This window comes from Melospiza georgiana, chromosome 1, assembly GCF_028018845.1.
Source record: "Melospiza georgiana isolate bMelGeo1 chromosome 1, bMelGeo1.pri, whole genome shotgun sequence".
NCBI classification, from domain to species: Eukaryota; Metazoa; Chordata; class Aves; order Passeriformes; family Passerellidae; genus Melospiza; species Melospiza georgiana.
Window position 1 is genome coordinate 59,246,602 of NC_080430.1, and position 13,076 is coordinate 59,259,677.

Below are 13,076 nucleotides of genomic sequence, written 5' to 3' on the forward strand. Positions count from 1 at the left end.
CAAATTTTACTCTATCCAGGGAATCGCACTCCTGTTCATTATGTGACTCAATGAACTGATAAAGTTTTCTTCTGAAATCTATAACCTGGAATCTAGTTCATGTAGCTTCGAACCCTTACACTGCTGCCTTCTCTCACTTCTGATAGATTAAGATTATTCTGATTTGAAAATACCATCAAAAGCTATCATGTACTACTTGAAATATCTTCTTCATGCAAAGTGGAGAAAGAAGCAGAGATGAAATAAGTGATCCAATGCTAAAATTGATTGCCTTGGTACTAAACAAACTATATTTTACAACTCAAAACTTCAGTCTTGATTGGATACATTGCAAGGCAATTCACTGTTGCAAGTTGTCCTCTCCTCACTCCAAGCAACAAAGCAACTTTTTGAAACAAGTCTTGTGGTATTTTCGTCTCAAGAAGGACCAGATTAAGATGTGGTATTTTATAAAAATAAATAATCTAGCCAAAGAATTTCATCTGATTTACAGTAAAACCTCATCAGCACAAAGATTGCAGATGCCTGGCAGAAGCAACTGCACACTTCTCAAGAACAGTGGTGTTTCTCTGAGAAAAAAATTCCTCCACTGAAATTTTTAATGCCCTGACAATGAGGCAGAATTTTTCAACCTATATCCAATTATGTGAATTTCAGGATGCTTCATACACTAAATATTCTTTGATTCTACAGGCAATATTCTGTTTTCTGAGACAGTAAATCTGATATTAAAGCAGACAACTCAAGTGCACTCCTTTCCATCTCTGCATTTACAATCTACATGCAGCTTCTGCCCTATCCTGTACCCCCAGACAAAAAGATGAGCAGATAAGATGGGTATAGCTCCGTAGTAAGCCAACTTTAGCTCAGAACCCAGTTACAGAATACCTCTTGAAGAAGCTTGACTCCTCCCAGACAGGGTCTTTACTTTTCTTCAGTTCATCTCACCATTGCATATGAACAGAGCATGTTAGAGAACCCAACTTACCAAAATATTCAGCACCCAGCTGCAAATGCTTCATTAAATGTTTATTCACAATGTAGGTGATTTTATGTCCCAACTATATGAGATAAAGACTAAAATACTATCAATGTCTTATTAACCCTAGATTATGGCCCAAGGTTACTGGACTGATGGTCAGATGCACGTATTGTCAACTTTATTACTGGTAGATTTGTAACAGTACTACCAAATGCTTTTAAAATAAGTTTGGCAAACCTCCATTATCCTATGAGGCTTTCACAACAGCACATTTGGAAAGCCTCATGAGTCTTCCAATTTTCATATATGAACACATTCTTCAAGAAAACCATTCAAAGTTGTATCAACCTTAGCAGAACAGAGAAGACACTGATCCATAATGCAAAGCTTTGGGTATTGTATAGCACATTTGAATATACTGAGAAATGTTAGAAGATGTACACTTTTGAAAGGCTAGATCCAGGCAGCAGATGAACTGACATTCTCTGAAAAAGATACTACCATCAAGCTGATCTGCTCTCTAGGTTGAAACTATTATAATATGGGCAAACTCATTAAGATCCTTTTTTTCCTAGAAGATTGCACCCATAAACATAAGCACTTTGTTATTATGAATTCAAGGTGAAGGCCAGTTGCATAAGAGGCTGAATAACGATATAGCTGCTCTAGACTTGATGAGGGAAAAAAAAAAAAACGAACCAGTAACAGGACAAAAGACTTATTTCTACAAAATCTAACCATTCCAACAAAAGCATGGTCTAAGCTTAGAATTTTCTCCATACTGAAGTGGGAAGAAAGAGACTCTTAGAGATAATTGCTTTCTTCTATGAAAGTACTGTCGTCTCCTTAAGAAGATATGAATAGGAAAGATGGAACACAGTTTCTGAAATCTAAAGTTCCTCTTTTGGTGGATGGCAAAGGGATTACTCTGGAACCTGATATCCCTAAAATCACATATATTTTAAACTCTTCAGTTTCTTGCGCTTGTTCTTGTCACTTGATTGATCCTTGATCGAGACATTAAATTCAGAATTGCAGGGCACAAGTGTCCAGCTCAGTTTTGGAGCTGAAGCCATGCATTTGCTGCATTAAACTCAAGGAAGTAAGGCTGACTAACAGGTTTATGAGCTGGTCCTTATATTTTGGCACCTCTTAAGTGGATTCCACTGGAACACATCTGAAGGCAGATTCACTATGATCTACACTAGTAGCACATTTTCAGACTTAACAGGGTTTTTGAAAAGTTTATCTTCAAAGCTCTTAATGCTGCTGGGTACCAATCCCAGGCAGTATCTCTACACCTTTAGTTACAGAAAAAATCAAAGTAGTAGAGAAACTGAAAAAACTAATAAAGCTTAATAAAAACATTCCAGAGATGCAACACAGAAATTAATGCAGTTTCAAGGCATCTACTACTCTTCAGTGCAGAAAGAAAATATCTGCTATGTAAAGTTAAAGTTTGCTGTGAATATGCATGTGGATAACTACTCAGATTATTTTTTTATCATTATCTGAATATCACATTACAAAGAAGAAAATGGAGTTAACAGCTTCTTAAACCTTATAAATCAACTATATTACCACATATTTGTTTCAGACTAAAAAGAGCCCATATGCACAATCATTCACATTATATACTACAGAGTTGATTATGATATAATAATAATGTTTTAACCATGAGATGAGTTTTGACTACTTAGAAACAGTAAAAGAATTTGATTTCTTGATTGCAACAGCAAATTACAACAGCTTTTTATCAGAAGATGGTTCAAGTTTACTTACCCATTCAAATTAATATTTGTATTATTTTCAGATAATTCAGATTCTAATCACACATGTAATTGACCAGACAAATATCAAGGAAAGTATTTAAGTCTTTTGAAAGAGTGTTATGCAGTTACTACCCAACTGGAACCTACTCTCTGTAACAGTTAAGTCTTCTTTTGTTCGATCATTCCTTATCCCAAATAGAAGCTGAAAGAAAATACCAACATTGCCTTTTGGTCAGGAAAGGAGAGAGTATCAAGAAAATTTCAAGACTTTGCATGCCATTGTACCTAAGACAGGATCATTTTTCTCATTCTCTCTTTCTCCTTTTGCACTGTCAATGCACATCCGGAGTTGTTCTAATAAGAACATCGCTCTTCCTGTTAAAATAAATAAACAAAAAAATCTATTTATTTTAAATAAATTGATAGAATTGAACTAAGAATTTGTGTTTATTTTACTTAGAACACAGACATGCCTACAAAATACCTACAAAAATTAAAACAAGGCACAAGCTTCAGTGAAAGAGAAATGCTAGATGCCATTTAGGGAATAGATCCTGTACTGGCCACATCCCCATAGCAGACTAAAGGAACAGCTGGAGAATGCTCTACCTTTTCCTTTTCATAGGGAGTACTGCAAAAAGTTATAACAGCCCCCAAATTAAAAGGTAAAACAGATACAAATGTAGCATTACTGAAATCAAACAGCTCTGTAAAACAAATCAAGTTACATGAACCTGGGAGAAAATCTTCTACAAAGATGTATATCACATTTCTGCTTACTCAGTAATAATTAATCTTAGTTTTATCATGTAATAGCACCATGTATCTGAACTAATTATCAGGCCACAACACTAGGAGACTGTCTACAGCTCTAACAGCACCACTGCTAGGTGATGTCAAACAACCTAGTTTCAGAGACAGAAGAGAAGTGGAGAGGGAAGAAAAACTCAGAACTGCACCTTATAGACTTATGCCAACAGTATCATAAATCCAACAATCAGGAACTGAGACTGTTTTTGTGCAAATTCTGTAAGTCAAAGGCCAAACTGCTATTATTTTATGAAGAGACATGTTAAAAAACAGTCAGCATATACAAGGCAAACCTACCAAATTTTGCTAAACAGCTAATAACAACACTACCATTTACTCATTATTAATAAATCATTGCTGCTATTTGAAGCTCAAATTAATGTTCAGATATTAATTTTCCTATTTTGCCACTAATTAAAAATCAAAGGATTAAATGTGGTACCAATTCAGTACAATCCAAAAGTAAAAATATGCCAAGACACACACAAACTGACAAGGTGTGGCTTTTTCAAAAACATTTAATTTCTGCAGCAAACCTATTTTCAAAGCAAGAAATAGAAAAGTGAAGTTCTTTTGCCTCAAAACAGCCTTCAGCATATCTAAACAGTTCAAAAGCAGTACCAGCACTTTAAAAGACTGCAAAAAATACAAATAATAAATTTGCCTAAAGTTTGGCCTCGGTACTTTGGAGGAAGTTTTCAAGGAGTTTGCTCCATTAGAGTTAGATTCAGTCAGATTCAAATTTGTAGTATATATTTTAGATCACTAAAACAAAAAAAATGTCAGTAAGATAAGATACAACTATACCTCCTGTATTTCCATTTGATTTTCCAAGTCTCACATAGAAATTTTACCATATTACTCTCCTATTTGGTGCTTTATGATTTCAGGAAGCTTCAGAAGGATTGTTAGTATTTTTTTCAGTGTTTGCATTTTGTTCTGTAATTGCACATTAGCTGACTTCACGTATGCACAGGGTAGACTAGTCATTTTTATAAATCAAGAATTTTCCTTACTGAAAAACTGAAAATAGTAATCTATTAGATTGTCTTTCATCAGTGTAACCTACTTGGATCAATCACATCTGCTCTTATAGCCCTTTAGCAGTATCCCCTGTTTCCAAAATTGCAGCTCCAGAAGAGCTGCAATAAATTCGTAACAATTGGTTCCACACAGAGAATGGACTTGCAAAAAGTCTTACCTTTGTCTATATACGTTGCAAGATCTTCACTTGAACTCTGAGTTTCTGCATGTTTAACTATTAAAAAGAGGAGAGGTGGAAAGAAAATATTCAAATGGAACAACACCACATACAAATTCAAAGGCATTCAAAGGTAAGCACTTACATTTTCTGCACTTCTCTTTAATTACACCACCAAGCTTTACCTGTTAAAATTAAGAAGTACAGAATTTTTATGCCATATATATTTCTTAGAACATCAGTTCCTAAAGAGCATGAAATCTATATCAACATTTCTGAAGTTGGAAAATTTCTCTCTTACAATGAACTGCTAATGTTTAGTTACTCAATATTCCCCCAAAAATGTAATTTTACTATTTCAGCACCTATTACACTAATAGCTTCTTTATTTCCCCCAAAAATACTAAAAGAGTTGCACACAAAGACAAATAAAGCCTTACTTGTGCTTTTTTCAGCTCCTTTTCAAGCCTTTTCTTTTCAGTTTTTAGTTGTCTGAAGTCCTGTGCATGCTTTGTTGCAGCCTCTTCAAAAAAGAGAACCAAAATTCAATTTAGAAACTGTAAAGAGGCCACTAATTTAAGTGGTGCTGGTATAGTAGTTCCCTAGTTTGCAAATAAAGTCACCAGAAAAAAAAAGATAGTGTGAAATACAAATCTACTGAAGTTATATTTTGGTTCATTTGGACAACATCTCATGCATACAAGTATGTTGCCTTCTACTGTATAATTACTGTTTTGAACCACAGCAATACATATATTAGTTTTCTCAATTATATGCAGGAATGAAGAGTGGGTCATATTGTAATGATATTGTACTGTAGAACAAAATACATCAAGTATATTGTTGAAAAAAGGAGATAAAATTGACTGCAAAATGGTTTTTACAGTTTTATTCTCTTATTTAAATAAGAGCTCTTGTTCAGAGATGAAAACACCACAGCCAGCTGCATTAGAAAGATACATAAAGCACTCAAAACTAATAGAGAAGAGGACCTTATCTCTTAATGTCTAACAGACACCTGGCTAGAGTGCAGATGGGTGGAAATAGAGGGTGTATAGGGTAGGTGAGAACTGAACACAAGGTTCCTAGGAAAATTCTTAGGTGACACAGTCAGCTGAGAGAACTCCTGAGAGTTCAGCCTGATGACTTATATATGGATAGGAAAGAAAAGAAAAGGAATCTTCCTGCTGATCAAATCAGAAGAGAGCCTATTAAAATAAAATGTTTTAAAAAGGAACCTTGAGTGGTAAGCTTACAAAAAAACAATGGCAAAATTTCATACTGCCAAAAGATACAATGTTTGAGATAATTAATGAACATAGAAAAAACCAAAACAGATAAAATAGTCACTGAAATTGGACCTAACACATACTCCTTCTCAGTATTTTGTTCTAGTTCTGCCAGAATTTGAGATTTTGGAGGCAAGTGTGTAAAAAGCCTGGCAGTCCTGCAATGGAACTCCAAAATTCTCATCAAAATAAACACCTTGTACCTGCACTTTACAGTAAGATTCAGGGGGTTTCTATCACTAAGATATGTCACTCAGTTCACTGTATTTTGAACTATGGTAAGCACAGCTAAAATATGCGTGATAGGAATGCAAATATCTGCCCTACCAATTGATGACACAGCAAGTGAAGTCTCAAAAAGTCTTACATACATCCATCCTCGCAAACAAGAAAAACACAGGGCCATGAAGCCAATGCTTTTTCTCCATGTAAAAAAAAAGCAAACAAACTAACTAACTAACCAACTAAAATATAAGTGCCAGACCATTTAGAAGTCAGAAAAAGTGCATCAGGAACAAATACTTTAATATGAACATAAACATGAACAATCCTGCCAGGATTATTAGAACACTGGAGTACATGCCCTACGAAAACAGTCTAATTGAACTAGACTTAACCAGCCAGAAGGGAAAACATAACAAATCATAGAAAGAATACAAGAACAGCTTTCCTGTACAAAGAGGTATCAAGAAGATGGAATGAGATTGCTAATGAGATTGTTCAATCAAGAAGATGGAACAAGACTGCTGTATGGTAGAATTAGGTGTAAACTGAAACACAGGAGTTTCCAACATGTTACTGAACCAAGCTGCCTACAGACACTGGTAACACTCCATCCTTTGAAGTTTTCATGACTAGAAGTTCCCTTCCAACTATATCTGAGTCATGTGCCTAAGACACTCAGCAGAAAATATTCTGCAGGATGGCTGATATAAATCAGAGACTAAGCACCCCACATAGTATTGGCCTGCCTTGTTCCTTGGGCATCAAAGTTAAAGTCACAATTCCTCTGGACAGAAAAGGAAAAAAAGGGATTATGTTACTGTACTGTTGACCTACTCAATGTAGAAAGTTACCTTCAAGTTTTTTCACTTTAGTTTCCAGTTTCTTTCTCCTGTTAAATAGAACACATTAATAGATTATTTTTTAAAAAACAACTATGTTGCATGAAAAGTCAGAAAAAAAATCTAGCCATTCAAAGAAAAAACACCTCCTATACCCAGGATCTTGTGAGACCAATGAGTCCTTGAAGTTGAAAAATCAAATTGGTGCCATGTTGCTGGCATTCTCACACAAACAGCTGTATCTGTTACAGACGCAAAGTTTGCTTTTAAGAGAGTCAATCCACTAAATATACCTTTAGCAACAACCCAGTATTAGAAATACAACCGCAGAAAACTGGCTTCTATTTTTTGCATTTCCAAGATGTAATGCAGACAGGTTAGCTTTACTCCTTAAAAACTATCAAGCTTTGCTTACAATGAATAATATCTAAGCAATAATATAATCATGAATGGCCCTCAGAATGACTTATGTCCCAAACCTTTTTGTTCAGAACATCCAGATACTTTAGACTAAAATCAAACCAAAGGAAAAAACATGAAGCATCCCAAACAATTTTGACTTCAACATTTCCAATCCTACCTTAAATGTAAAACACACAGAACTGGAAAATAAATAAATAGAAAATAGAAAAATACACATTCCTATTATTTTCTTCTACTAAATTCTAATATCACAGAAATTGTTTTTAAACTGTTGTGGTAAGTAGACAATTCTACCAATGATCACTGATCACTTTCATGAAGTAGAACACAGTTAATTTATTCCCCATATTAAAATCTGTGTAATAGATTGAGACTTACAATATAAGTCTTTCTGGATGTTCAGGCTTTAATTACCACTTCAGACATTAACCAGAATATATTCAAAAATCCACTCATAAATGGTATGATTGACCACCTTTTGCATGTTTAGTAGTCAAAGTATTTATAGTATAAAGTAATAGACTGAGGATTCTGTGCCTTCTCAGCCTGAAGAGGTTCATACTTACTTTTCTATATGATGGCTTTGACAGTCAAGCCATAGGTGAGAATTTCAGCAAAATTCCTCATAAAACACCTTCATAGAAAAAAATACAGGGAGGCAGGGGAAGGGGGGAGTTGTCCTTTAGAAAACAGGACGTAACGAACTTCTGTTTCTCTGTAGATTATCTTCAAGTGAAGGCACAGAAGTACTACATATGCAATGCATGGACATTGGAAGCAAGATAAGTCGACACAGGAAGACCACAGAGATGCTGTTTACCATTGCAGGTAAAGCTCATGCAGCCAAAGCTCAATTAGAATTCAAGCTGAATTAGAATTCAACAAAAGGGGCTTTTCAAAATATCTTAACAGCAAATGGAAGATCAGAAATAACATCAGTCCATTGCTTGATGTGGTTAGTCACATCACAAATAGGGATGCAAAGCAGAGGTATTTAATGCCTTCTTCACATCTGTCACCAATGACAGACCCTGGGACTACCAGAAACCTGTGTTGGAAGACCATGAGTGGCTTGTTTAGCTCAGGAAAGAGAAGGCTGAGGGGTGACCTCATCACAGTTTACAACTTCTTCAGCAGGGGACAGTGGAGAGGAAGGTGCTTATCTCGTCTCTCTGGTGACCAGTGATAGGACAGAAGGAAATGCATTGAAGCTGCACTAGGGAAGTTTAGATGGAACATTAGGAAAAGGTTCTTCAGGCTCCCCAGGGAAGCAATCATTGACATCAAGCCTGTCAAAGTTCCAGAAGCACCTGAATGATAGTCTTAGTCTTACAGCTTAGTTTTAAATAGTCCTGCGAGGAGAAGGGAGTTGGACTCAATGATCCTCATAGGCATTTTTCAACTTGAGATAAAAAAAACTAGGATACAAATAACAAGAATCTGAACAAAGAGAAACAAAGTGCCGACATAATCATTGCAATAATATTTATAAATTACGTAATTACATTTACATATGCAGAACTATACTAATTTCATCAACACACAACTACATGAAGAAAATAGGTAGATGTTAAATCTAGCAATTTACAAAAAGCAGTTTGCAGATGATGCATTTGGGCAGAACTCCTTTTATGTTACCCAACTCAAGTTCCTCAACATCTGATCCTTAAGACACATGCACAACTGCAGCTGACAGAATGCTACGCTAAGAGAAGTTGTACTCCATGGGAACTGCCATCCCTGTAGAATATTCAGATCTCAACTAGACAGTCCTGAGCAAACTAACTTTAACACTGGCTCTGAATAGCAGACTGGACCAAAGGACATGAGTGATAATTTCTCACCTAAGTTTTTTAATAGTACCTGTAAATTAACAGTAATTTTATGCACAATTCACTATTATTCTGCTTCTGGAAAAATCCAGCTTTCAAATTACTGAACTCATATGACCTACTGCTTCAAATGGCCTCAGTATCAGAGGTATACAAAACAGCTATGGCATCACAGAATTGAGGCTGAGGTGGCAAGAACCCACTGGAAGTTATGGCGTTCAACCCACACTGCTCAGGCAGGGCCACCTACAGCTCACTGGCCAGGACCATTTCCAAATAGCTTCTGAAGATTTCTAAGGATGATAAGGCCACAAACTCCCAGGGCAATTCATGGAAGTACTCAATCATTCTCACAGCAAAAAGTCTTTCCTGATGTTCACAGGAAACATGACCTTCTTTGTCTTAGTTTGTTCCCACTGCCTCTTGTCCTATCACTGAGGTCCAAGGAAGTGAGCCTGGTTCTTTTTTCTTTACATGCTCCCTTCAGGTATTTATAGACATTGGTAATACCACCCCTGAGTCTTTTCTTCTCTAGACTTAACGGTTCCAGTTCTCTCAGCCCTCTATCATGGGAGAAATGTTCCTATTCCCTAATCATCTTCATGGTCCTTCACTGAACACACTCCCATATATCCATGTCTCTCTTGTATTGAGAAGTCCAGAACTAACATTATTTCAGGGGTTGCATCAGAAGTGCTGAGCAGAAGAGAATAGCATCTCCCTCAGCCTGCTGGCAAAACTCACTGAAAACCAAGATACTGGTACCTCTTTGCCATGAGTGTGTATCGCTGGCTCACGTCATGAAATCATCCCAAGCTGCTGTCCACCAGCACATACTGGTGATTCTTCCTCATCAGGTGCTGGGCTTCACACTTCTCTTTGCTGAAAAGTTACCTCATTTCTTCAGCCTGTCAAGCTTGTGCTGGACAGCAGCATGCCCCTCTGGCCCATCAGCCACACGTGTGCCATTGTCAAGTTTGCTGACAGTAGGCTCTGCCCCATCATGCAGATCACTAACAAGATGTTAAACTGGACTAGACCCACTGCGCAGCCCTCTCTGTCTCCCCCTAGGGTAGTATTATCTACTGGTCTCCAACCAGACTTTGGCACAGTGTTCACCATCACACTCAAGGCCCAGCCATTCAGCCAGTTTTTGATCCACTGTCTGCCCATCCAGCCCCTACAGCACCAGACTAATGGGCTATGACGAGGCTATTATGGGAAACGGTGTCAGAGATCTTATTCCCTGTCAGACACTAGCCACTGCTCTCCCCTGATCTAGAAAACATGTCAATTTATAAGGTCAGTGAAGCACAACTTCCCCTTCATAAAGACATGCTGTCTACTCTAGAGCTTCTTGTCCATCATGTGCCTGAAAATGAGTTCAAGGATGACCTGCTCCATCACCTTCCCAGGGATCAAAGTGAGGCTGACTGGTCTGTAGTTCCCTGGCTCCTCCTTCTTGAAGATATGAGTGACAGACAGGGACAAACATTATATCTATACTGACACAATAAATTGCCAGCACATCAGCGTGGTCAGTTCCCTCTTAAGATGCAGTTAGCAATGGGGTAGCTGCTCTCTGCTGCTCTTAGATAAAACAATGTACTGACTATTTTATTAAGCTCACAGTACATTGAGTACGTCTATATGTGAAGTAAGTGCAGAATGGCTGAAGAAATGACAACAATCCTAGTCTCCTCATACAGTCTTTTGGGTAATAATGGCTTGCTGCTCTGCTTGTGAACACCATATGTTTCACAAGTCACATGAAGAGACTAGTGTACTTCTTTTGAGAAATGCTTCAGTCACTTGATCATCTCTGTGGACCTTCATTAGACTCTCTCCAGGATACCTGTAAACCTGTACAAAAAAGCCCAGAATTGGGCTTCAAGGCATGGCCTCACCAGTACTGAGCAGAGAGAACCAAACACTTTCCTTGACCGGCTGGTAGCACCAAAATAGCTTAGAAACACCGAAGTTAAAAATGATAGCCAGCTTACATGGAAGAAAGGAGTCACCAGAGGGAGTCCCATTGGGATGTGTGCTAGAACACATTAGAAATAAAAGTTGACTACAAAATCAAAAGGGTCTTAGAATTCTAAGTCACTAGAGTGCAACTGGTTTTTGTAAATGCAAAGTGATGCACATGAAGAAAAATAACCACAACTACCAACATCTTGCTATATATATAGCTGGTTCTCTTTTGAGAGCATGAGAACTTTCCCACACAATACTGAGAAGTCACAGTTCCCTGATATAGGTGATTTAAAGGTTAAAAATATTAGAGGATTAAAAAGCAATTAGACAAGCCCATTAAGAGTATGCATCAAGAGCTGTAAAAGTTAACACACACATATGCTCCAGGCAAGGAAACCTTTGACTGACTGCTTACTGGAAAAACAATCTTTGGAAATTAACAAGGCACAGCTTCAGAATACTCTGTATTATGGCAGCAAAAATTACTTTTGCACTTTTGGTGCCAAATCCTTCCTGCTCATTTCCAAACATGGCAGACAGTTCACTATGAACTGCTGAGCTGTTACATTAAAATAATTATTTTAAGGACTGATTTTAGTTCAGACCACTTTGGCAATATTCTTCTTATATTGGCCTCAGAGACTTAACAGCAAAACTGAAATGGATGGCAATAACAAAAAGCTGAGACTAAGAACCACTTAGAACTGGAGAAACTACAGCTTTTTTCAATTTCATCCTGTTCTTAAAGACTTTAATTAAACAACCACATAAAGCCACTTCATGACAAGACAATAAATAAAGTAACACTGCACTCAAAAGAGTTTGCTACAATACTTAGGATCATTTGAGTGAGATAGAAAGCATAACTAGATAAGGTACATTATCAAGTTTGGAAGAGGTAAAAGAGGCAAAGAAAGGTTAAGAAAAAAAAGAAGCATCACTCACATAGCATCACTGTTTAATATTTCTTCTTTAATTTTGACATATTCCAGTTGGCTCTCCTGATAAATCTTGAGAGAATTCTGAAGAAGGAAAACACAGTTAAAATATGTCCATACTGAGGGCAAAAAAAAATGGCAGACACCTTACCTCTTCTAATGAAAACAGTGCCTGGCCAAAAAAGTTTAAGTATATTCAATAAGAAAAGAAGCAAGTTGGAAAGTCAGGTTATCTTCTTTCTTTAAAGGCAAAAGTTATAACAAACAAACATTAATCTCTTTATGTCTATCTTTAAGTACATGCCTTGAACACCTAGCTGGATAGGAACTTGAAGCTGAAATCAAGATCTTAACTACTATACACTATGCATTTTTCTGAACAAGTGCCATCAGGACATCAGCTACTAATGCTTGCTGAGGGAAGAGCAGTTATAAAATCATTCTAACACAGAACACTAACTACATACAGCAACAAGACAAATGTTAGTATCTTCATTATAAAAAAGCTACAAGAAAGAAACTGGAGTATTTTCTTCAGAAATTATAATAATGTCTAGAAAACACATACATGTAGGTAACTTGAACAATCTAAACTTTCTTCCCTGTAGACTACACCTCAGCTAAGCGATGGGAGAGAAATTAGGAATAAACTTCAGAAGATAATGATGTAAAATTAAACATATGTTCAAAAAGGTAACAGAAGCACAACACTATTCTGCACAGACCCTCTTTCTTGGCACCTTTTCACTAGTGCAAGTTATATTCAATAATCTGACAAGATCAGA

General features: G+C 36.7%; 1 protein-coding gene across 1 annotated transcript in view; it reads right to left on the reverse strand.

The window, feature by feature from the left end:
- The window catches only part of ICE1 (interactor of little elongation complex ELL subunit 1), a 42,327-nt gene that overhangs the window by 25,095 nt on the left and 4,156 nt on the right, over window positions 1-13,076 (reverse strand). Inside the window, exons 6-11 of the mRNA XM_058019277.1 lie at window positions 12,299-12,375; window positions 7,131-7,168; window positions 5,206-5,288; window positions 4,911-4,950; window positions 4,766-4,822; window positions 3,040-3,129 (exon numbers count right to left, since the gene is read on the reverse strand). Of these exons, the coding sequence (XP_057875260.1) occupies window positions 3,040-3,129; window positions 4,766-4,822; window positions 4,911-4,950; window positions 5,206-5,288; window positions 7,131-7,168; window positions 12,299-12,375 (385 nt within the window). The remainder of the gene's footprint in view (window positions 1-3,039; window positions 3,130-4,765; window positions 4,823-4,910; window positions 4,951-5,205; window positions 5,289-7,130; window positions 7,169-12,298; window positions 12,376-13,076) is intronic.